General features: G+C 42.4%; 1 protein-coding gene across 5 annotated transcripts; it reads right to left on the reverse strand.

The window, feature by feature from the left end:
* Positions 1-551: 551 nt before the first annotated feature.
* On the reverse strand, positions 552-24287 carry ppfibp1a (PPFIA binding protein 1a). 5 transcript variants are annotated; one of them, XM_010887228.5, is made up of 25 exons: positions 24153-24287; positions 12866-12949; positions 11887-12095; positions 11403-11483; positions 11145-11258; positions 10857-10967; positions 9947-10039; positions 9015-9132; positions 8128-8189; positions 7895-7961; positions 7426-7550; positions 7187-7254; positions 7002-7065; positions 5532-5685; positions 4246-4390; positions 3949-4068; positions 3530-3680; positions 3329-3440; positions 3150-3238; positions 2889-3011; positions 2240-2365; positions 1949-2137; positions 1495-1653; positions 1290-1355; positions 552-1206 (listed from the first exon to the last, which is right to left on the reverse strand). In XM_010887228.5, exons 2-25 carry the CDS (start codon positions 12927-12929, stop codon positions 1099-1101), a joined length of 2718 nt encoding a protein of 905 aa, XP_010885530.2. In that variant the 5' UTR covers positions 12930-12949; positions 24153-24287; the 3' UTR covers positions 552-1098. The 5 variants fall into 5 exon arrangements, with proteins under 5 accessions (XP_010885530.2, XP_010885531.2, XP_010885532.2 ...); XM_010887229.5 differs by lacking the exon at positions 24153-24287 and adding an exon at positions 24012-24142; XM_010887230.5 differs by lacking the exon at positions 24153-24287 and adding an exon at positions 13498-13563.
* Positions 24288-26089: the final 1802 nt, after the last annotated feature.

Raw genomic sequence — 26089 nt, forward strand, 5'->3', positions numbered from 1 at the left:
CCCCCCAACCACCCTCCCCACCCCCCTCCCCACCCTCCCGTTGGGGATGGGGGACAGATCCCCATCCCCAACCCCCCCCTCCCCCCATTGGGGATGGGTGACCGGCACTGGTCACCCATCCCCAAAGGGGGGTAGAGGGGAGGCCCGGGATGTCTCCCATCCCTGACCTCCCCTCCCCCCTTTGGGGATGGGTGACCGGCGCTGGTCACCCATCCCCAAAGGGGGGTAGAGGGGAGGCCCGGGATGTCTCCCATCCCTGACCTCCCCTCCCCCCTTGGGGATGGGTGACCGGCACTGTTCACCCATCCCCAAAGGGGGGTAGAGGGGAGGCCCGGGATGTCTCCCATCCCTGACCTCCCCTCCCCCCTTGGGGATGGGTGACCGGCACTGTTCACCCATCCCCAAAGGGGGATGGAGGGGGAGGCCCGGGATGACTCCCATCCTCAACGCCCCCCATCCATTTGCAACACTATCATGCTGCAGATCCATTGGCACAGAAGAGCATACCACAAGTACAGAGGGACAACTTTTCATTATTACCAAATTTTTATTAACAATTCTTTAAGAAAATATGCATTCAAACAGTACACAGTACATAGTCGTCTGATCTGGTTTGCGTAACAATATCATTTGTTTTATGGTAAAACGCTTTTGGTCTTCCATGTTCCTAAAATTGTGATTAATAAGCATGCAACGCTGCAGGAAAACCCAACATCATAGAGAATTACGCAACACAGAACTTAACATGGAGAATGAGCTAGAGCCAACTTGCAACATTTCAACTTTGCTGCAACAGAATGTGTCACACCGCATTATCACAAATCTTTCAGGATATTATTACTTGGCTCAATGGGTTCCAACAATAAACTGACACACTAGGGCATAATACTGTACCACATAGGTACAGAGAGTGATTTGTGGCTATTCAATGCAAAAACTTGACAAGTTTTACATTATGTTAAAAGCATGGAATGAAGGTATATGGCTCCAATGTTGAATTCAATTCATGCAGTACATTTCAATAGACAGATTGCATGGTGTTACAAGGGAGCTTGTTGCTCAAGGCCAGTTTGTTCCTATTCACGGCGCTCTCCTCGGTCAGCAGGGTGACTGTGGGGACCTTGACACTTTGGAATCGTCGTCTGGGGCGCTGGCGTCAGGGGAGCAGGAGTCCTTGCTGAACAACTCATCCTCCTTCAGCATGCTCTGAAAGAAAATGGACACAGGATGGCTGAGAGGCTATCGTCAGACTTGATTGATTGTGTTGGAGCATTTCTATTACTTCTTACCGTCAGATTGTTGATTTCCTCTGAAAATACTCCTATCTGCCTCACAGTACCTTCTGAATCCTCCATCTGGGAATACAGACAGTGTTCAAGGGCATTTCACATTCCAATCAGCTCATTGGAGAGCTCTAAACCCTAACACGTTGTTAAAGTTAAGCCTTATTGAGGAAGGGGCTACAAAATCATGGCAGTCCCAGCCCCCCCCTACCTGCTCCAGCTGATCCAGGTCATCTTCGTAGAGCCTAAGGCCACTCTGGAAGCAGGTGCTCTGGGGCATCTCTACATCCATGGGACACACATACTCCTCACTTTCCTCCTGACGCTTTTTCCGCATGGTCCCAAAGCCACCAAACGACAGCCTTCTGGGCTGGAGAAGGGAGTGAGACAGGCCTAGGTCAGACAGTGTTAGAAACACAGCCTAGTCCCTTTTCCTTGCTGAACACCGAACAGACAGACGATATCGTGAACATCTATGGTCATGTGGGGAAACGTGTGAAAGGAAACCATCTTAATGTTTTGGTCCACAACACACCTACAATGGTAATCCCCAATCTGTTAGGTTCCCACTTAATTGGAGTACAACTACTGAGCAGGGTGGGGTGCCTCATCAACTGTCACTAAATGACAAAGAAGCCAATCCTGGTTAAGTTAGTGTGCTTTACCTTGACCTTTGCTGTGGCTGTAAGGAGAGAGTAATCAGGGTTCTCCAGGCACTGTTGTTTGCTGCGCTGGGCCTCGGAGCCAACCAGTAGATGGAAGTGGGTGGCCAAGTGTCGGCGTAGAAGAGTCTTGTTGGGAGGGATGTTGAGCAGGAGGGCCAGGGTCTCCACGTTGAAGCGAGGCTCCAGCACCTGAGATAGAGACATGGAGACCACAAGTCAGAAACAGGCAAGAGGTTGACCCTGTATCCACCATAAACAGAGTAGGACAAACCAAGTGAAACAATGGCTTACCATGAGACCCCCGTGAACACCACTGCCCCTCAGGTTAGGAGCATACTCTGCTAAATCCGCTGACCTCAGCCACTCCATCACTCTGTGATTGGTCCACTGGGAGATCTCTGCTGGTGTGATGTTGTTCTGGGGGGAGTTTTTCTGGAGAGTTAGTTTCAAAAACTGAAGTGCCTTTTCTCACCATACAAAAATCTCTCTCCAAATCAACTGTGGTGAAGTGAAAGGCCTTGGCATGTTTCTGGTGGACTTGAAACAGGAAATGTATAGCAAATCTAAATTCTCTACTGATTGTGATTCTATTGAGATTTGATGTTCCAGACCTTGGTCACAATGCACCTGCAGCGTCGAGCGTGTGGGAACATTTGTTTTTACAAATCTATATTCAGAGTCAGACATTTCCAAAAAGAATATTGCAAAAACACTGCACCATACAGTACCAGTCACTTGTGTCCAAACCTTTGACCAGTTATGTTAGAAAACCTAGAGGTTTTTCCTTTATTAAAAGCTTGGGGGTTCTTTTTTTTATTAAACCACGACACATTTGTAAGCTAGCTTTGGCATCGCATATGCTTCCGGAATTGAATAACTAACATATAGAAAAGAAAACGGCTCTCATTTCATCAGTCTCCCCTAATAATTCACACAGTACCTCGTCAGAGGGCCTTCTGCGGAGGCAGTTGGGCTCATAGAAATTCAGTCGGAGGACTTGGATTGCTCTCTTGATGCTGAGGTGGTGAAGCACACTACCCACCTTAAGAGACAGCAGGTCATCCTAGGGAGGTTAAAGGACAACGACTAACTCACTTTCAGTTGGAAACAAAAGGAGACAATGTTTTATGATCACCAGGATATAAAACTGACACGGTTCTGTTTTGATACCTGCCCTGTTCGACGTCATACTAAAACTCACCACTGTCATGTAGTGAAGCATTCTCCCATCGACCTTCCCCTCCTCAAACTGGCTTTTATACTGGGGCAAGCCAATATCATCCAGCCATCCTTGGAAACGACAAACAATTAATAAAACAAAAGGTACCTTTTCCCTTTGGAGCAGGTTTAACTCGGAGGCTGTGGTCAGCATTCACTCACTGGTCACCCAGTTGTGGTCCAGCTTGCCCTTCCCGTCCCCCTCATCTAACCCCAGGGCTTGCAGAGCCAACTGCAGTTTCTTCCTGTGCAGGGGGTGTTTGATCCCCAACTCCTGTTGCCACAGAAACACGTCGGGCTTGTTTAAGACGCGGTAAAAGGGTAAATTGAATGCACCGTCGGTAATTCACTGGGGTGTCCCACCTTGTCCAGGTCATGCTGGGAGGCCTGCAGCAGTGTCTCCCCTGATCGGATCCACTGTTGGGCTTGAGCCACGTGCAGCCCCAGGCCCAGCTCCTGCAGCCATACGCACACCTCCTCCCTACTCCACTGTGCAAACGGAGCATCCACGTTCCTGATGGAAGACCAGGAAGACACTTTTGTGGTAACCAGGAAGACACTTTTGTGGTAACCAGGAAGACACTTTTGTGGTAACCAGGAAGACACTTTTGTGGTAACCAGGAAGACACTTTTGTGGTAACCAGGAAGACACTTTTGTGGTAACCAGGAAGACACTTGTGGTAACCAGTACACCGTCACTGAGTCAGTCATACACATCCAGCCCCTCATACACAGCACACGCACTCACAACCCCTCCCCCTCCCGAAAGGGGCTCCACATACTTCTGCTGCATATCACGTGACCAGCCCAGTCTGGGCCCAGCAGTGGCTCTAACACCTCCCCTCTGGAACTCCGTCTCTGTCTGGTCCATGTCTAATGAGGTGGACTGGCTTCTTTTCAGCCTGGAGGGGTTAGACCAAAACATATAAAAACCCTGCAATACTCTGTCCTCCTGTCACATTAAACAGCTTTTAATAAAGCAACAGTTTCATTCAAAAAATTAAGAGCTTCACCTAATTGTGTTGCCTACCATTTTCTCACCTCCTAAAGTTATGGAACATAGGGAAAATTTTGACCACCTGCCAAAGAACTTCTTGAATCCTCTGGACTTCTTCTTGGCCTCAGGTGAGGAATGTAGGGTCTGGACGTTTTCTCCGGCTTGGGTTTTCAGTGGCGGCGCACCAGCCAAGTCCAAGTGGTCTGTACCCTTACGTTCTGTCTCAGCTGGATCCCCCCCCCCCATAAAAACAATTTGATTGATAACAGCCATCTGACATATCCCACCATCACCTCTAGAGGCCCCCCCTCAGCAGCCTCCTACAACACCACCACCACCACCAAACACAGAACTACTCAAAAGCATCCCAATTCAATCCACATATACAAAGGATTTGCAAATCCATACACTTCATTGTAAGACAAATGGCAGGACAAGCCACAGAGTGAAGCGACAGATTGTGTCATGGATAAGGGACAACTAGATAGGATTTAAAAGGGGGAAAGAAGTGACATGCACATCTATGGTGACCATCTAAAGACAACCCAGTTTTATAAAAGAAATGCATAGGAAAGATCAAGCTGGGGATTCTTCAGATAAGATGAGCCAAAGAGCCAGAAGAGAGGTTCAGCAACAGCAAAGTGTTTTTGTTCAGTCTATGCTGTCGGTATGGTCATTGTTGTGTTAGTTTTCACTACACACAGTCAGCAGGGTTCTCATGAGTTGAAATTCTGCAGGCCCAGCCCGGCCCAGCCCTGGCCACCAGACTGCTGTACCTAACATAGGGGTACTGGCAATCACGTCATACTGTACCGTAGAGGACACAAGGACATAACGTGCCATACACAAAAGGGAACAAAGACATTATACAGTACGGTCTTTTAATCATGAATGTGCTTTTTACCATAGGCTTCAAAGGTTCCAAGTGAGGGCTACACTTTGTGCTGTTGAATGAAGCAGTATCTCCTTTATTGCCCACCAGTATTTAGCCCATTACTGTCTGAAAATGCCAAATGATCGGAGCACTGAACTGTTTGTTTGTTGCTTTCAAAGAGGGGTGACAGTAAGGTTGAATCTTGTGCATCTGCGTGGGCTGGCAATTTTTCTGTGCAACAGTCCTGGAAGAGGTGCGCAGCCATGCATGCAAACAGCTTTGAGGGAACGTTGTCTAGGACATGACATACAGCCCCCAGTGAGTCCGACAGAAACACATGGGTACATAGATATTGGAGAACCAAAACAAAGGTGACGAACGCCTTGAAACACAGATGGGGTTTATTTGAGAGGAAAGTAATTTAAGACTTCTTCATGGAAAAACAAAACTCACAGCAAACCTTATCCACCTCTGTCCCTCATGGTGACACTCACCCAGATTTGGAACACTGGATGTCGTCTTGCCTCCACGCAACTTGAAGAAACCACGTCCGAAAGAGGAGCGGGCCTTCTTGGACCCAAAACTTTCATTACTGGTGGCTTCAAAGGGTGAGGTCACTGGGCGGATAGGATCCTCCTTGGTATCTGTCTAGAAAGTGTTTTTGCAAACAATAAAAACACTATACATACAGTATTGTGAAAGTCCCAGACCTCCAGTGAAAATGTAAGCCATTTATCTGGTCAGTAGGTGTAAAGCACTTAATATTGGACTACATACATAAAAATGAACAAAGTAACAAAAATGTGTACAGATAATGTATATCATATGAGATGGCTGTAAGAAATGTCAGACATTTGAAGAAACTCAATGTTGAAGACAGTACTAACAGGTCACTTCCCAGGAGAAAAGAAAATCTAGTGAAGTGTTTTGCTAAGCTACAGTCAAAATACACTTCAACTATGCGAAGTCTTACAAGAAATTGCCACCTTTGACTAATGTACCCTAAAATTTTGTGAAGATGATTAAGAGGTACTTGGAGCAGAAGTCTGCAGATGTTGAACTGCGTATTGGGCACCTCAGAAACATGACCTCAACATGATGAAATTGTGTGGGATCACTTTGACAGGTAAAAGAAGAAAAAGCTATCAAAATAAAAGTTCTGGTTAATCCTGCTAGAACTTGGAAGAATTTAACACAGGACTTTAATTATTACACAAGTTGACCAAATCAAATCTCTTTTCTATTTCCACACAAAATTCTAGATATTTGTTATCCCAAAAAAATTAAATGTTTTACTTGTCATATTAATGTTTGTGTGTTTCATTTTCTATACTGTTTTTCCAAACAGATACTTACTACAGTCAATGGCTTCAAAAAACACTTTACAGTAAAAGTACTGCATTTAGATATTTTGTTGAGCTTAGTGAGTCACAATTCAATCTACCAACAGAACCATCTCTATTGCTGTTCCATTTTCCTCCCAGCAGAGGGAGTTCTAGGACCACAACTGTCAGACCCGCCTTGGTTCAGGAATCCTACTACGATCATCCACTCAGCTGATATGGGCTGACAGCCATTTATACAGAGACAGGCAGAGTCCAATGAACCTTCATCCTGGGGCTCAGTGACTGGGGAGATGAGCCTTCCTTCTGCATGACTGGGGCGTTTGGGAGACACATCCCATAAAGCTGTAGTGACTGCCATGTTCAGAAGACAAACGGGCCCAGTGGGCTCAAGTGTTCTGGGAGTCGGGGTGTGAAAACCAGGGGACACTGGATGTCAAAACGTATGAAGTTGGATTTCAGAAACCATTACTGTATGCACACAAATACCCTCAAAAGCAGAAATCTATACGTTAACCTCATACTACTGTTTAAACTTTGAGTTAAATTTGTCTCGCTGTCCCAATGTTTCGACTGTCACTCAGCTCCAGCCTCACTCTGGGTGTAAGGGGAGAGCATTACCTGTTCAGCAGTGCTGCTTACGGGGCCCAGGCTAGCTGCTGAATGTGGTGGGACTTCTGGAGGACTGTACAAAGAAAGGTCACCATCAGTCTAGACATTTTGATTAAGACACTGGAGAGATAAAAACAAGTAAAAGCACTATAATATTAAATTGGGGTGTACTTTGTGCAAGAAGCATGTCTTACCAGCCTGTGTCAAGCGCCAGTATTGGTCTCTTATGCTCCGTCTCGGAAAGCACTGCAACAGAGGGAAACTGGGAAGACGGGAAGAGAACAGCCAACATTGCTTCCAGTTTGATTACACAATTTTGCACGGTCAACAGATGTCATCTGTCTAGGTGGTTTTGTTGCAGATAAACCAAGACAATAAGCATGTTGACCATCCTGTGTGTGTGGGGCAATGTTATGACAGGATAGCTTGTTACCTCGTCACGGCTTCTTCCAGTCTCCTCCCCAACCGCCACTGTGCCCATGTCCGTAACCACGGAGAGATGTGTGGAAAGGGATCGGTCTTCCTGGATGTCATCGTAATCATCGTCATTCAGTGTATCTGGGGATGTTATCTGTAGTCAGTGTGACAAAATAGGCTCTCGCATTCTTCTACATTCTCACACAGAGTCAGATGAAAGGGAAATTAACAGCAGCTCATTTAGTTTTGAACATTTTAAGTCGCATACAATACTGAAAGGATCGCAACACTACAATGATCAAGACTGAGGATTAGAAAGCCAGCATGAGAATAAATGACAAGGAAAACCTCAAAACAACAAACTACATCAATGGCCCCCAACAGACCAAACAGAGTGTGTTTGTAAATTCACTGACTGAAAGAAATTTCCAAACGAAATTATACTGCTAAAAGACTATTATATTGCTCTAAAACTTGGGTCTCACCTATCATCAAGTCATGGACCTTCTTGTACTTTGTGAGAGCCTCCTGAAGCTCATCTATTCTCCGGTCCTGTGGTTGAGGGATAGTACTTTGATTAACACCTTGCATAGACAGGACAAGTAGCTTCACAGCACCACCTTCCTCCCACCAGCTTACATTTACACCAAACATAGATAACAGGTCCACGAGGCTGCTAGACAAGAGCAGTCTTCATCAAACACCACAGGCCCATTACCTTGTCGTGGTTGGATGACATCAGCGAATCCAGAGCCGCCTTCATCCTCAGCAAGTCCACATCTGAAAAACAAGCAAGTTTCCCACACAATAACCAGACAGACCTGGTCTGGTAAACTGCACGTTTACATTTCAGTCACTTCGCAGGCGATCCAAATCCAGTGATTACAGGAACAAATAAGTTTATTAACAATCTTGCTGAAGGACAGAGCAGCAGATGTTTCTGTTCAGCCAGCTCAATCCAGCAAACTTTTCATTACTGGTCAGATGCTCCAACCGCTGAGCCAGCTTTGGTACCCACCTTGTCTGATGAAGTCTAGACCTTCATCTAAGTCAAGTTCCAGACAACTTAACAGGAAGTCTTTCTGGTACAAAGGGTTTCCTTGCAGTATATGACAAATGAACATGGACAATACATTCTCGCAAGTGCATCCCTACATTGCATTCCTCTTGGTGATAAGAAATTCAGCTGTAGGCTAAAAGTCAAAGATCATGTCTAAACATGTGTGGTATGAAACCTGCAGACATGAAGGCAGGGAAAGGGATGTACAAAATCCCCCACCCCATATTTTCCCTAATACTTTGTATGCTGCCTATGTGAGTCAGACAGTCTGCAGGGAATATTGCCCTTTCAGGGGGAGATTCTAATGCTTCTGCCTTTCTTGATGGTACATATTAGGTGTGAATATTGATGTGTTATCTTCTGACTTGCCACAACTGAAGTTCCATCATGACAAATAAAGTAATTTAATCAAATGTCTGTCTGGTAGATTATATGTAAATGCAGAAGAATTAAGTTGACATTTTTATTTTGCAGAGAAACTGACAAAACACCAGCTAAGCCTGAAATAGTATTGCTCGCCGTGAGCATGGAGGCATGGTGAGCACCTTTCTCTCGTCCATGGGATCTGTCTGTGGTCAGAACTCCCAGCGTAGACTCATCTCGAAGCCTCCTTAGCTCCAGCTCTCGCTCCTCCAGTTGCTTCTGAAGAATCTGCAGCTCTTCCTGAACGAGAGAGGATAGTGGCAGGGCCCATTCTGACCTAATTAAACTACAGACACATCTGGGCCAATATTCATTAAGTGTAGAAGAGTAAACAGTTACACTGCAGAGCAAGATCAATTGTCGCTTAGCAGTGCTACTCTTGGACCAGGTACTAACTGTCCAGTCATTATCTAGAAGGGAAACCAAATCCTAGTGTAGATTAGATGGTAGATCAAGACAATAGCAAACACCAGGGAACCATACACAAACACGCTGAAAATGTTCCACTAGGGCAGAACAGCTGCACTGAGATGTTAATCCTGAGGAGGTCACACTAGACTTCAGTTCCATTCATTAGTTTCACTTACAAAGCCAGTGGGTGGTTAGTGTCCATGTATATGAAGCAGGACAAAGAAACACTTATATTGTTCATAGCTGCTCAGAAAACTTACAGTACAAGTGGAAGCGTGGTTAAAGTTGGAAAAGCAGACAGCACCAGTGGACAGAGAATAGGAACAGGCAGGGGAAGAGCAGAGCCCTGGGGGTTGGTCAATTCCACACCTCCAGTGAACCTCAACCTACCCAGGTTAGCCCTTTGCAGGGGAGAGGCTAACCAGGCAGGACAAGCAGAGGAGGAAAAAGGGTATGAACCCTGAAGGACGAAAGTGGTCCTAGAAGTGAAAGCAGTGAAATAAATAGGGAATCAAACCATAGACCCTGTACCTACATTACTATAGAGTGACTCGAGCGGTTTGTGTGGCCCATGTGTCATGCACAATTACATGTGAATAGACTGATCTAAAGTCTTCGTATTGCAAACTGATTCATGACTCACTTTGGTGGATTTAAGTTTCTTCTCACACTGTACTCTTTCATTCTCCATATCAGTTACCCTGAAGCGCAGGTCGTTTACTTCCTGGTATAAGCCCTGGGGAGAAAAGAAACGGTCAGCTAAGACTATTAGTCAAAATTGCGCGGGATGTTTTGTGGGGTAAAAGTATCCCAATGAGGGCCCAAAGATCATTTCCAGATAAAAGGTCTGGAGAAAAAGTCCAGCCCACTCCAAAAAATAGAAACATCCTGGAGTAGAGGGAAGCGTCACAGTCAATTTCTATTAGGACCGTTTTTAATCGCTAATCCCCGATCATGCAGACTCCTGCACTCTGGTGCAATTACCACATAGACCGAGCACTCAAAACATTTTCAAAAATGACCAAAATGATTTGCCACATCTACACAGAAAACGCTGCAGTGACTACAGGGAGGTAGAAGAAATTCATTATGCACGCAAGTATGAAAAAAACAATAACAATGCCTAGCATGATGGTATTACACGAATATGGAGGAGACTGCCTTTCCTCACACTCCACTTCCTGACATTTATAGTACTGAACCCTGATTCATCTTACTATTCCTCTGGCCCAGGCCTGCTCAGTGTTCAGGGATGAGGTGTATGGAAATCCTGACTCTTTCAGGAGGGGAGAGGAATTAATTTACTGGAGGAAACTGCTGGAGCGGGGTGTTTTGGCTCTTCCCCTGGCCAGGCGTTCACCAAGGTCAGAGTCTGCATTACAGCTAAGGGGCCGCTCAACCTGTCTACAGGGTCTCTCTGTAGTCTCAGTGCCAACTATTAAAGATCTGAGTGACTACAAAGATTCAAAAGGTACTTACAGCATAAGTCAGCATGAAGAGGAAAACAAAACCTCAGACATGATGTCAGCGTGAGGAGTCATGTCTTTGTATACCTCTTGATCCCTGCAGTCTCTCTCAACGTTGGCGAGTTTCCGTCTGAGGCTGGACACCTCGGTCATCAGCTCCAGCTTCTGGGTCTCCAGGGAAGACTTGCTTAGAAGTTCCTACAAAGGATACGTGGCCAGTCAGGACATTCAGTCACACAAACTAGCAAGCGCTAATGAATGAGATGGATCTAAACTGCCTTTCTGGATGAACCAAAGTCAGACCAATATCTCCAGCCCAAAGATCTCCTGGCTAATATACCACTGCTAGAGCACAACCCTGTGAAGGGCACTGACCTCCTGCAGCTTTTCTTCAGTGGCATTGAGTTTTTCTTTGTGTTCCTCCAGACACATGTCTAAGTCCCTGATCTTCTCCCCTTGCACCTCCACCTGGTCCGACAGAACACTCACCTGAGGTGAGCGGAGACATCATTTGATACCTCACATGCAGTCGGCGCTTTGTTTACAGGGTACGGGCATTCGACAGTAAATAGGTACTAATTACTCTGCAGAAAATTGCATTTTCACGGACCACACACATTCATCCAGAAATACCTGGAGGAGAAGACACTCCTTATCACTCTCAACCCGTGACAGTCGTTCCTGGTAGACCGTGTCTGAACTATGTCCGTTGCTCTGAAATAAAACCATCAGACAGCTGATTGACAGGGGTTTAATGAAAACGCCAGTTTGGGTAAGTAGTGTGTATGTATATATACAGACACCATATATCCTGACCAGGTTAAACAGCATGGCAAGGAAACACTTCTGACTTCTGTTGCAACAGACCAACCTCTAGCCATATGTAAGATGACAATTCCATCGAAAAGGATTTTAAACGGAAAGCTGTCATAACAGCATTGCTCCGTCTTTAACCGATGGTACGTGAACTGCTTTCGTAAACATGGAACTGCTTTCGCAAACATAAAACATGATTACATTGAAATTCTGAACACACCAGGCATGTCTTAGAGTAAAGTTACCAACATTTACAGCAGTTTGCATTTGCAAGAGTGAAAGAATAGAGATAGGTTCCCACCAGTCGTCCCAGCTGCAGCCACTCCACTAGGCCATCAGCGGTGGTGTTGGGGACCTGGCAGCGGAGGCCTTCCCTCTCATCCTGGTCCATCATCTCCAGGGCTGCCCGCAGGTCCTCCAGGAGGTGCAGTGCCCGCAGGCTGCCCAGGAAAGGAGACGTGGGTGACTGGCAGTCAAACAGACCATTGGAGTAGTCCATGGCCTTGGAGCCTGCAATGGTTAGGAACAAATACAAGTCAGAAGTATAGATACGTGTGCATGTTTTCTTTTTTAATCACTGGTAAAAAATGGACGCCTTCAGACTCTATCCCACTTCTTTCAACAATGAGGAGTACAGGTGATATCACCAGGAGGGATACCACTGACCAATGGGGATGACCTGAAAATATATTGCACATTCTAATGGCAAAGGAAAAAATTAACCATTTATGTTGTTTTCATGTTCAGGGGCAACATGCCTTAGTAAAAACGTGTGTTCGAAGCGTGTACAATAATCTGCTCTACAGCACCTTTGAACCCGCTCCAAATGTGAAGATTTGTTGACGACAGACAGATAAATAGAAGATACATAAACAAGGCAGTCCCTAAGGAAGGTATTCGTGGCCGTGGACAGAGTTAACGCTGTGGTTTCTGTGGCAACAGGGACTAGAGGATGTCATGTGATCACCCATCCTCCTCAGAAAGGTCAAATCTATAATTATACATCTCAGCGGAAAAGCCTGGGCTCTTGACGCTGGCTGTCTGCTCATCTGAAACCGAAAAGTAATAAAACAAATGTTTTTCCCTCATGTCAGACTCATATCAAATTAGCAGTAGGACTTGAATAATCATTACTTTCCACTGCTGCAGAAACAACAGGGGACGACTCGATTTCTCATAGAAGAATGCAGTGGGAAACCTAGAGCAGTACCACAACCACCTCTTAAGAGCAACACAGAAATCAAAATGTTAATGTGAGAGCGTGTGCACCCTTGTTTTACCCGCTATAATCCCATCCATTTGCTCCAAGGCGGCTGCCAACATTTCGCTGGCATCGGACATCATTTTCACCCCCCACGGTGAATCTGAAAGAAAAGTGACTATGTTAAATTAAGGCCAATGACTTGGAACTCAATCTACAATGCAAGTTACATGTGCTTTCAAGTAATTTGGTTTGCATCCAACCACGGAAATGTCCTGACGTAGAGAAAACGGTCAAAACCACGTTAGTAGATATCGTGCTAAAATTTTTACAAACGTAAGAGAAGGGATTGTTTGTTTGATATGGTGGCCTATTTTTACGTCCGTAAAAGGCATTGTGTGAACTGGCGGTAACTAAGTTTTTCTGGCATCGTTTTTTTGATACCAAAACCGAATAAAAACGCCCTTAAAATAGTTTTTCGGGAGGAAAACATCACCAGGCCAAGAGTTGCTTTGCCAGCTGCTCAAAGGAGTTGGGCAGTTTCAATTTCCATACGTATGTAGCTCACTTGAGATCTGCTGAAATGCTAAACCCCGGGCAAGTGAAACTACGTGTGCACGGTAAAACAAGCGTTCGTCTTCTGTTGTGGCAGAACACCAGCTGCGATAAATATCCGATCGCCAAACATTGGGGATATTTATTTTTTTATACTTTCGGACAAGAGCCTCGAAAGTCCTGGTCTGGTGATGCCCTTGGTGCCCAATTGGCAAACTGTCTCCGCCGTTGTAAACAAAATTTTGAACTCCGCTTGTGACTAACCTGATAAAGCTTTTCATCCAGCTAATTAGAATCAGGTGTGCTAAATTAGAGTTGGAAAGAAAACCTACAGGACGGTATATCTCCAGGATCATGTTTGGGCAGCTGTGCCCTAGACCAGTGGTTCCCAACCTTTTTCGGTTACCACCAACATTTTGCCCTGCTTGGGGTACCCCTTCAAGTTAATTTCACTAGTAATGCTATGGTGTCATGTGTGTTTTCAAGTACCCCCATTGAAGAGGCCAAGTACCCCCAGGGTTCCTAGTACCCCTGGTTGGGAACCACTGCCCTAGACAAATAGTCCAGCTGTTTAGTTATTTATTAGGCTAATGTAAAATGTTAAACCAGACGGTTTTTATTATCACAGGAGTATTTCTCTATTGAAACATTATTTAGCAGTGAAGACTCAATAAGAAAGATTTTGCTCCAATAAAACCTGTTACGTAATGAACATGGTTCTCTACTTTATTTTAACGTATGAACATCTTGGTTAATATTTGAAAAGAATGTCATTAGTTCATGGTCCAGGTGTCTGGTCGATTTCTGAAATGTCCGGGGAACAAATGCTGTCAATCACTTTCCCAGAGACACATTTTCTTATTCAAAGCCCTCCTTAAGACATGTCAAAACAATTTCCAACAGCATAACATAAACTATCATTTGGTTGAAATACACTCAGCGGTTGAGAGAATTGACCTATTTTGCAATAAATGCTACCTAGATAGTAACTGTAAATTTTTAAGCAAGATGTCGCTTCTAAGCCTAAATTCACCCCAAAACCAGTAGGAAACCTGCATTGTCTTTATAGTCTGTTGAGGGCAGCTGTTTGAAAAAACATAGGTACCTTAAGCAACACATTCTACAATACAAGCCAGCGTTTTATTTTGTATTTAGTTCAGATGTTGAATTTATGGCAACTAGAACTGCATTAATAGAATTTCAGTCATGTGATGGTATGTAATATGGACCGCCCATAACAAATCGGCAAAGCGTGCAGTTTATTAGGCTACATATGAAAAACTTCATGAGGGGAGAGAATGTACAATTAAGAGCTTAACTCTCCTTGATGTGGGTTTATATTGGTGTAATGATGGATACTTATCTTACTCTTGTCAATAATTATCTGTTAAAAGCTATTGGCTAGAACACGTGAGAAGGCCTATTTGCAAATTAACATAATTTGTGATTTAGCCATCAAACTTTGTAGACTGATTGAGAAGTAGTTTCTTTTAGTTTTTATTTGGAACATCATATGAAGCTAATATGAAGTAAAAGAACAGTATATTTTCAAAAGGTCAATTTAGAATACTCACATTAACATATGTTGCCAATTGGATGGAAACCTAACTAGCTCAAGAAAATGTCTAGTATTCAAGAGTTTTTATGTTGAGCAGTAGATTACATTACCCCCTAGAACCCCCCCCGCACACACACACACGCGCACACACACGCGCACACACCCCAAGTGGACACAGACCACCCAAGATGCAGGAACCCCCCCACAATACCACTAGTAGATTTTCCACAACTTACAACATCAAAGATTACTGTAGTAGACTAATACTTAATAAAAGGTATTTCTATGATTGCAGAAAAATTCACTTTTTTGTCACTGTTGTCTATAGTTCCAGAACGCAACTGCAGATACTATTTTCTCATTCCATTTTTGAATTCCAGTGAAATTAAGTATAATTCCCAGTATAAGTCAAAGAATCTCCATCAGTTTTTATTAATGATCAGCTTTCGTAGGCTATTCAAACAGGAAATTGGAGCCTAATTGTCTGGTATGTTTGGTTGCGGGCATTGTGGTGTCTCTGGTTCAGTTTAGTGAAAATAATACAATAATGGTCAAGATTGAAGTCCATGACTCTTTCTTTCCAGATGCACAATTAAGATGCCAGCTCTACAAAATTCTGTTCACTCTCTTTATATTAGGTGGGCCAGTTTCCAACACCTGCTTCATTAAAATGCCCAATAGGTCCAGAACAATGAAGTGTGGTCCTACAGTATGTTCTGTTGATATTGACTACCTAGTCTAGTGTTTCTTAACCTAGGGTCCACAGAGGTAAGACAAATTAGGCAGACATCGAGGAAACCACAATAAACAAAATTATAACTTTATTCACATAACATTTTATAAAATGTTTTTCTAAAACAGACTGTTCTTTTAGCCTATGCTTTAAAACTACAAAATTATATTTCTGCCTCATTACTTCTAAAGTACAACAAAAAACGTTCTACAGTTTGTAGAAAGGCGATATGAAATTCCCTTGAAAACTTTGTTCGTTCAGCCAAGTATGGCCAAAGTCATAATAACAGACTGTATGCTATTTTCTTCCTTAATTTGAGTTTTGAAAATAAGACAAACGTTTGAGAAGCACTGATGTAAGCCAAAACAATTGAACAATGCCTCTGCAATCTACCAGAAAAATATCAAGACCATGGAATTCTGAGGTAAACTATAAGAAACCACAAAGGGTGAGTAAACACAACGATGAGCTCTCTGATAGGGGAACTATAAGTGATTTCTCAGCCCAGCAATAAATTCCTGAGACCATCATGGTGAGGGTAGACTTATATCAGGAATAATGGGGCTTTTCTACGAACGACCTCTCCCCACAGTGTTGGCATGACTGGAATTCCACAGATTCATAACAAAGCATCATTCCAGCCTCTGAACCTTACTATTCACTTCACTTTTATTGTTGAGTGACAATTAGCCTACATTGCAGACTGAATTTATCAAAACATCTAAGTGAAATGCTAAATAGTTTGGAAGGATATTAAATCATCATGACTGAAGTCCAGTGAAATGTCCAGCCATTAAGGATGAGAGAAATTCCTCGCCATGTCTTGAAGCATGGTAATTAAAAACAGCTAGAGAGGAGTTCAGGGGGTGAGTTGTTGGGTGAAATGCTAAGGACATTTTCTTAATTTCCTTTTGCCCATGTCAGAGTCACGCCCAAAGTTGTAGTGAAAAAAGGTGAAGAAAATCATTTAACCATTGAGCCTGCACCTTCTACAATTAGAGCATAATATCCCCCACCTTATAACTCTGGTCAAGATGGTTAAAAACCTCTTCCAAAACAGTCACCCTCACCCACCAACACAGATGCACTACACAATAAACAATGTTCAATTCTGCCTGCAGTTAACATAAAAGGAAAGAGCAAGAAGAAATCTGAAACAAGTACTGCATCATAAAACTGCAAATATAATTTAGCTGGAATGTTTTCTTGTCCTTAAAAAAAGCAACAAAAAGCACTGGTGTTCAATGGACATTCCAATTGATAACTGAAAGCATCTGAGCAACATCAAGACTATTTGCTGACTAAAGGCTACCTATGTGTATGCTGAGGGATCCTAACCTCCATTGCTTTTCCTTCCAAAGTATTTCCTTCTAATGGAAAGCCTTCCCACACTCACTACAGGGAGGGAGCTAACTTCATTTGGTCAGCCGTCTGTCTCACACTAAAGGGGAAACCCAAAACTTGGACATTTTTCCCAACTGGAGCAGCAGTTTTTTTGAATCCGTAGTAAAAAGTAATGTAACAGTAAAAAGAAAACCATATAGGAGTTGATCAGACAAGCAGTCACTTCTTTAAGAATGTATGCGTAACGCAGCACAGACAGAATTTAACAGACATTGCCTATGTAAAGTATTCAGATACATTCAATGCCTCCACATTTATAGACCAAATGTCAGACCCCCCCCCCCCCCCCCATTATGACAACACAAAAAAAAAGAAATTCTCCCAATTTATAGAAAATAAAAAACTGACATCTGTCAGGTACATAAGGACTCCGTCTCTTTATTCAGTACTTTGTAGAAGCGCCTTTGGCAGCGATCAAAGTTTCAAGTCGTCTTTAGTCTGCCTACCAGCTGTGTGCACTTGGATTTCGGGCAGTTCCTCTCATTCTTCCTTGAAGATCCACTCAAGCGTTGCCAGATTGGGAAGGGGAGCAATCCTCGGGTCTCCCTACAGATTTTTAACAGGGTTCAAGTCTGGGCTTTGGCTGGGCCACTCAATGACATTCCCAGACTTATCCCAAAACCACTCCAGAATTGTCTTGGTTGTGTGCTTCAGGTTATTGTCTGTGTCAATCTTAGGTCCTGCACGCTCTGGATCAGGTTTTCTTCAAGGACCTCTGTTTTTTACTCTGTTCATCCTTCCCTCAATCAAGTCTCCTAGCCCCAGCCACTGAGAAGCATCTCCATTGTATGGATAGTATTACTCCGATTATGAGTGGTACCTTTTTTTCCACCTAGCATAACACTTGGCATTCAGGCCTAATTGTTACATTTTGATCAGACCATATAATAATAATGTTCCTTATGCTCTCAGATTCCTTCCAGTGGCACGTCATATCCTTCTTGCCACTAATAAAAAGGAGGTGGTTGTCCTTCTGACAGGTTTTCCCATTTCTGCAGAGAAACTCTGAAGGTCTTTTAGAGTGGCCACTGGGTTATCGGATACCTCCCTGACCAATGTCCTTCTTGCCTGGATTCTTAGACAGACCCCAACAGCCAGCTTAGAGTCTTGGAGCCATAGCAAAGAGTCTGAATGCTTATGTACATGGTATAACAGTTTTTTGTTTCAATAAATGGACAAACATTTCAATAATTTCTTCAGCTTTGTCATTTTGGGGTATTGTATATAGATTGATTTAATATTTTTTCTGCCCTCAGTGAAAGTGAGGGGGTGTGAATACTTTCCAAAGGCACTGTACTTTCTATGAAAGATACATTTGACAAGATCATCAGATATCAGCGTCTTTAGCTTTCCTGCTGTTTTGCACCATCTTCCACCTTCTCGCTTCTGCTCTTATTCAGACTTGATAGTTGGAGTTCAAAGTAGGGTCTGGAACATTCTGGATCAGTAAAGTGATATTATTGCAGTCTCACATGACTGATATTTTAAAGGGGGAGGCCGTAACAACTAACATGTGATAGAAATAATACACTAATGAATAAGAGTTAGGAGTGCATTATCTTTATCAAATAAAAGCTCAACCTAATGAAATCAGCCTTTGAAAGCACAATGGACCAAACGGAAAATAAAGACAAGTCTGCAAAAAGAGCAGTGGGGATTACCACCACATAGCACATCCACTCAATGACTCAACGGTAAAGTACATAACAATAAAAAGCACACATTTACAGATTCACCCCCCCCAGAACATTTTTAAAACCAGTCTCCAAATTAAAAGCCACGTGAAGTGCAGTCTTGTGGAGGACTATCTGCCGTCAATGGTAACTCTTTGCCTTTACACAGACAGCGCTGTGGGTTAGGTTTTGAAACCAGTCATTCCGGAGCCAGTCGGTGCTCCCTGTGAGATATGTAGTTCAGTACCTGACACTGGCATCTCTGTGACCTGTATGACCTGTGGTGGGAGTAACACCCTCCCATCGGCTCCCTGGATTCCATCAAATCTCCTCCAGATGTTCAGTGTCCCACAAGCACGCGCGCGCTATCGCCACACAGGCCTGTTTAACATTTTGCAATTTCACATCAAAATGCACACAGCAATTTCGCCACTGATTTCATACAATTGTGCATACATTTTTTTTAATGCACGACATAAGAAAATAACTACTAAAATCAACGGGGACCATTTGGAGACCAGGGCCCCTGTGCCTGTAGCCCTCCTCCTCTGTTTAGATCAGCGGCTGGTAACCAACAACTGTACAACTGACATGGCTCACTGTCAGCAAGTCAGGTGACTAACATGACGTACTGTGCACAAACATATGCATATACACATACTTTAAATCAGGGGTCTCAACTCCAAGCCTGGGGACCCAGACTACTGCTTGTTTTCTATCATGCCTGATAGTTCACTGCATTCACCTGGTGTTCCAAGTCTAAATTAGTCAACATTTCGAGGACTAGAATGAAAACGAGCAGTACTTTGGGTCCCAAGGCCTGAGAACCACTGCTTTAAATACACTGGGTGTATTGTACTATCATTCCCCTTAATAGTTAGTTGGGGCCCTGGTTGAAAATATATTTACTAATCCCCTAAACAACCGCTAATATTACATAGTCCTGGAGCTGGTCAAGTCTAACATACCCAGCGCCACACACAAAGCCCAAACTCATCTGAGAAATCAAAAAGGTTACTTTTTGAAAAATCTAAACTTCTGAGACACCACTCATAAGACACTGTGCTACAAAAATAAGCATTTCTCAAAAAAGCTATTTTTAAATTTATCCATTTTAATGTTTTCTTAATAAAGAGCCTTTATTAAAAAGACCGTTGCAAGGCTAAACCATTGAGCTCAGGATTGCTTTTTTGAGTATCTCGAAGTTATTCTGGTTTATTTGCATAGTTTGACATCAACCAGATGTATAGATAGGGCTGGAGGAGGGGAATCTCATTTAAAAAGAAAACACTGCCTGGCCCATCGATGAGGATCACTCACAGTCAAGCACTCACACATGCACACACCGTTTCCAATAGCTACACAGTGCAGCTGTGGCCCAGATGTGTCTTTCAGGGCTACACTGGCCTACGCACTCGCGCCTCCTCTTCAGCATCCAACTATGTAAAGGGATAGTTCACTTTTTTTTTTTTTTTACATGTAGACTTACCATCACTGTTTGCTTGTTTGGGGCTTTTTTTTCACTCAAATGTGTCAGCATGGATTTTGTGTGAAAGCATCACGCAGTCCCCTTTAACACCCTTGGCTTGTTTACATGCATGTTTCACTCAGATGTCTTATGGTCCTATTGTTAGGGCTGGAGTGATGCAAGGTTGCAGTAGCACTTGGAGAGGACATCCTGTCTGAGGGCCATGGCACACAGCTCTCTAGTGGTGGGCTCTGCTATTTAGACCTGGCACACAAAAAGCTCTTTGTTTAGCATAGTCACATGGATATAGGGGTATTAAACCCCTGTATCCATGTGAGAATTTTTTCCACATATTCCAAATAAATTACTCCTAAGTGTGTGAGGGGGAGGCTGTAGAGTACAGGGAGAAAATGTTGTGGGGAGTCCTTACAACAAATTTGATTTGCCCATTGTTCTGTTTTCGAAGAGGCTTTATTTTGAATAAATTGATAGAAACACACACCGACGCAACTAATAGTCACACTGAAACTGAATGTCGGTTTAATTACACACTTTTGTTTTAGGGCTTATATGCAGCTGTTGTTAAGATGCACAGATATGACTGTCTACCACTGTTGACTCAACACTGTAGACAGAATAATTTTGAAACAGCGTCTACATTTTTGGCATGTGTTCATTATGTATCTCATAACAAAATACAAGCTTTTTTATAGAGTGAACAATGCTGCTGTTCAAAGCATCTTTGCCTCGTCCTGTCAGGAAGCCCTTCCTGTCACATGCTTAAGCATTGTTTTTCTTTCAGCTGGATTGTTGTCTTCCCAGTTTCTACTACTACTACTGGAATGTGTGACGCAAACTAAAGACTTCGTCAAAGAGAGTTTTCAGTGGGAACATAAAGCACATTATTCCAGTCAGGAGTTGCATCAATTGGGCTACTATGAATGTGAACATGCATCTGAATAAAATGCAACTGTTTTCACATTAAAATGTAAAGTAGCAAGATCATGTCTAAACTGCTTCACAATTCTGTGTGAACAACAGTTGCTTCCAAGACAAAGTCCCATTGGTCAGAAATATGTATGGAATACCTATATGTAGGGAAAGTTAGTCAGAATGGCCTCAGGACAAAAGCTGTGTGGCTAGGTGCCTGGTGCCAACATGTGGCCAATAGACAGTGAAACAATAGATAAAGGCACTACTTTATAGTAGGCAAATAATATCAGCTTTCTGCACTACTTTGCCTACTCTGTTAGAACGGACAACTCTGCTTGAGGGACAAACATGATAAAACGATTTGAATTCAATTACTTTCTAACTGCACTCCTTTTGATTTCAGCAAATCTTCCAAACACAGGTATTTTTTAAACTACATTAGACAGTTAATGAGACCGAAGTGCCTTATTTTAAATAAAACCTCAGTTTAAATGGGCATATACCACCAGACATGCAGAGAGAGGGCTGTGGGCTGGAACTGATGGGTGCATGTAGCATCTTGAACAGCACCTTCTACTATTCAGAGGTTTTAATAGGCTGCATTAGGTATCCAATATCAAACATATTAAGTCTAGACAAGGCAGAATAATAACAGCAGGATACTTACCATTCTTTCCCTTCTCAATCATGCTTGGTCATTTTTCATGGTAAAATGTAATCCATTACAAATTGCATTTAAATATTTGACATAACGGTAGATACTGGGCATTTACACAGGAGTTTGACTGTTTCTCTTGGTTCAGCGTGATATTTTGGGAGCTAAAAATGCATGCTCACCAGGAAGACTCGCAATTCTCATCACAAAAATTAAATGCACAGAAGCGGAGGCAAGTCATTCACCACCGATATAGACTGAATAGGTCTGCCTGCCACTACTTCACCCATTGTTTTCAGTGGTCAGACCACACCTTGAATCGTCATTCTAGTAGTGTATTTTATACTTGAAATATTTCAGTTGCACTAAGCACAGTATTTTTCACAGACGCTTGGCAAATGTTAAATTCAATGGCGCAAAACACAAGTGATACAAAATAAGAACATAAAATGTCACCTGTATTCTAATCTGTTTGTTATTTTTATTAGAACCCGAGAGCAGCAACAATAACTTTCATTAAAATGGTTGGGACAAACTGATATAATGAAGCTTTAAATTAATATTGAAGTTGACCATGCATTACTTTTCCCAGTTCTGAAAACATGTTTCTTTCACGGTATGGTTGTTAGGAAAATTGGTCAACTGTGAGCGCTTGTTTTGGCAATCAGGTCCAAAAAGTTACTTTCTGAGAACTTCTTCCATTGGCAAACATATGGAAAGTCATTTAAATTGGAAATAGATTTCCTTTGGCATAAAGGGATTAACTTCAAATATATTTACCCAGAATGCACTGTTTGAGGAAAAACAAAGCTTTTTTTCCAAATAACCTAATGCTGAAAATAAATGTTGCTTCAAAAGGAAGTATATCTACAAGTAGTTGGTAATAGGGTAAAGGGCACTATGCCTTTAAGGTTAGGTATATGGCTGTATCTGGTTGAAACTACAGCATCCAGCTTTTGCATGGACTGGTGTTGGATTGTAGCACAAAGAAGCCTAGAAAACTGATAAACCACCCTTGTCTTATAATGTTGCAGTCTTTGGATACAGCATATTATTTCAAACAGCCACACTAGCCAGAGGGTTTGACTCTTTGTGATTGTTCACCCATCAGTTAACGGGCCTATGCCCAAATGAGGATAGCCTGTACCCAGCGTGGTACATGGGCACGAACAAGTACCTCAGTCAATGGATAAGAAGGTCGCTACCTAACCACATTTGGGCATAGGCCCATTTAGACTTAAAAGGACAGCAATGACCTAACATCTGGCTAACGATCACACGTGACCAGAAGCTATCCTGTGGACATTTGCCAACAAAGCAAATGTATACAGAAATTGGTCTGCGTGCTGACTGAATAAAGGCCTTTGTCTGAGAAGAACTCATTGTGAGAGAAAAAGGCAAGTTCTAAATCCACATAACCACTGACAACTGTGCCATGCCTTTGACTAGCTAAGAATCTCAACCTCTTATTGATGACATGAGTTGAGATAATAAGCTAACTTTTGTAAATACTTCCATAACCAAAAAAAAATAAATGAAGGGGTTGTGGAAAATAGAACAGTATAGAATAGGAACAGTTCAGAATTGTGTGTCTGTGTGTGTGGTTATCACCCTGCTAAAAAATGTAAAATGCGAATGCTTTACTGCACACCTCGTCTACCTAAGAATCAACACCGAGGCAGTCTGCATTTTGTAATTATTCATACATCACAGTAATCGATGAAAACCTTTAAGTACCTCGATTCTGAGTAGCTAAGCCAAAATCTACCAATATACATTTGGGAAATCATGGAATCTTCATGACAATAACCAGCATTATTTTTCTCACATCTTCAATCCATTTAACCTGTTTCATTGTCCAGCAAACATAAGCAGAATCCTATAAGCAATCCATACTCGTTGCATATTAAGATCACCCAGCTTTCTACATTTTTAACTTATATGCGTGTTTATTGCTGTGCTTATAAAGCAAATATTTTGTTCAAACATTACCCCCAATTACCGAAGTTAAACAGTCCTCCCAATTTCGATCCAGTTCACCGCTCACTCATCAGTAAATTTAGAACGGTCCCTTATCTGTCAACATTTTGCCCGTTGTTTTTTCCGGTGTGGCATCTATTTATTCATTTTTTTCTGATTCGAATGCACTCATAACTGAAGGATCTTAATGACAACAACTGCCCTAATAAACAAATAATTGTGTATAAAATGTTTTCTATATTTTTTCAAAGAAGTTGTAAACTTACTGTTACTGATTTACTGTTACTAGTTTCTCAATGCGGCAGATTAAGGTATCCTTTATAACAACACATGACGGGTCTAGTCCTAAAACCGGTATGTTATAAGTAGAATACTCGATTCTTCAGAGTGAAAAACAAAAAACGTACCGAATTACTTTACAAACGTGAGCTCCTCGAAGGCCGAGCAATCTGCTATTCCAAAAGTTCACCTTTCAGAGTTTAAAGCTGTGTGCAACACCTTTCGACAGAGTTTCATAGCGAATTTCCAACTTGAGAAGTTTGATTGTTGAGTTATATCCCAATGCGCATGCGTCAACCTAGTGCCAATCACAGCCTAGCATGTTCACTGCAAGCCTACAGGGTTGCAGGTTTTGACCAGATAAATTTTTTTATTTGAACATATTTAGGAGGCAAGAAAATAACTACTTTACAAAACAATTATACATGAGACATCTGGCCTATATGGTTATTTTATGAACGTAGTTCTTTATTAAACACAATTTGTATTGAATAGCATTTAATAATGATATTAATATAATTTGTTCCACTTAACAGACTGGCTGGTAGTTTTGGGGCATGTCCAACTTTTAGTGGAGCGGGTGTGTATTTGCGTATTTGTGGGCTGCATATGGTGCGGACTACGTATTGTCTTATTCACTCTAATTGTACAGTGCGCTCAATGCTACAGGAGCGTCCGCTAACTGATGAAAAAGCATAATGGCTCCATCTAGTGGTTTACCAGTCACTACAGGCATTAGCTCTATAACGGTCCAAGGTCAGTTAAAATGTGTGTAGTACTTTTCTGGCTAACCAAAGTAATTTCTCCGGGCAAGCCTAACCTCGTCTAACGTAGCCATACTTTAAATACATGTTGTTGTCACCCAAGGCTCAACCTAAAGTAGCAGGCATTCAAAGAAATGGACCACCGACGGTAGTATAATCACCGCAAGGATCTGAACACTTCCTCGAGGACCACCCGTCGCAAAAACAATCAAGCCTTTTGACTGGTCCTAGAAATCAATTAATTTAGTGTGATTGGTTTTAGAAACCAATGAGTTGGGCCAGAGCCAGAACCCGCTTGAGTAACGGGACATTTGAAAATGTGTAACTGGCTTTAATCCCTGGTTAGAGATGATGCAATCGACAATTTCTTAATTTACAATGCACCTATATAATCGACGTCACCAAAACAACTGCAATGGAAACGTAGTAAAAAACGGTGTTGCACAAGGTCGAGTCTGTTTGAGTCATCAGACAAAATTATTTCTTCAATAGTCGTTCATAAGAATCCAGGACAGTGTGTCTTTAATACTTTATCATATAGTTGGCTGTTACCAACTAAAAACTGCACACTGTTGTCACAGTTGGATTTGAGCCAACAATCACTGAGCCAACAATATTTGCAAAGGATTCTTTTAAATACATTTCATTTTTTCAGTTAATTGTATTTTAGTTAAAAGACATCAGTGAAACATCACAACTTGGCAAAATCTGGTAGCAACCTTTTTCTCAAAGTTCTCCCAAATATAATTCAGACTGGGAGAGTAATTCTGTGAAATTACACAATGTCCATATTAGGACATTGTAACACCTAAAACCAATTGCTGGTCCTGGCCCTGCACTGTCTAATCTATTACTACTTATTTCACTTTCACTCAGATTTGACTGTATTTCACTTTCACTCAGATCTATATTTCATGATACAGTAAATTTTCTCCACAAATGCATGGTTTGGGACAGTTGATTGCTCATCCGGGAAGTCTAGATTGGAATCCGAGGGGAACACACTCACCGACCTTCTAGCTTGATTGAGACAACTGCTGCCACCATAAGGAGTTTCTAAAATGCAACTAGGCATGGCAATCATAATTGATTACTAACCACCCAAAACCCAGGGTGTGTGAGCAGGATTTGAACTCTGTTTAGGTAATGACAAAAGTTAAGGCTGTGTCTAGAGTATATCGCTAAAGCCTGTAAGGGGCCTCTCGAATTCTAGCAAACACAAATACGAGTTAACAACATTTGATATGCGTGAGCTGATTATTCATTTAAAAGTCAGTTTCACAAGACGGTCACTTTAGCAG

Source organism: Esox lucius, chromosome 23 (assembly GCF_011004845.1).
Source record: "Esox lucius isolate fEsoLuc1 chromosome 23, fEsoLuc1.pri, whole genome shotgun sequence".
In the NCBI taxonomy this organism is placed as follows: domain Eukaryota; kingdom Metazoa; phylum Chordata; class Actinopteri; order Esociformes; family Esocidae; genus Esox; species Esox lucius.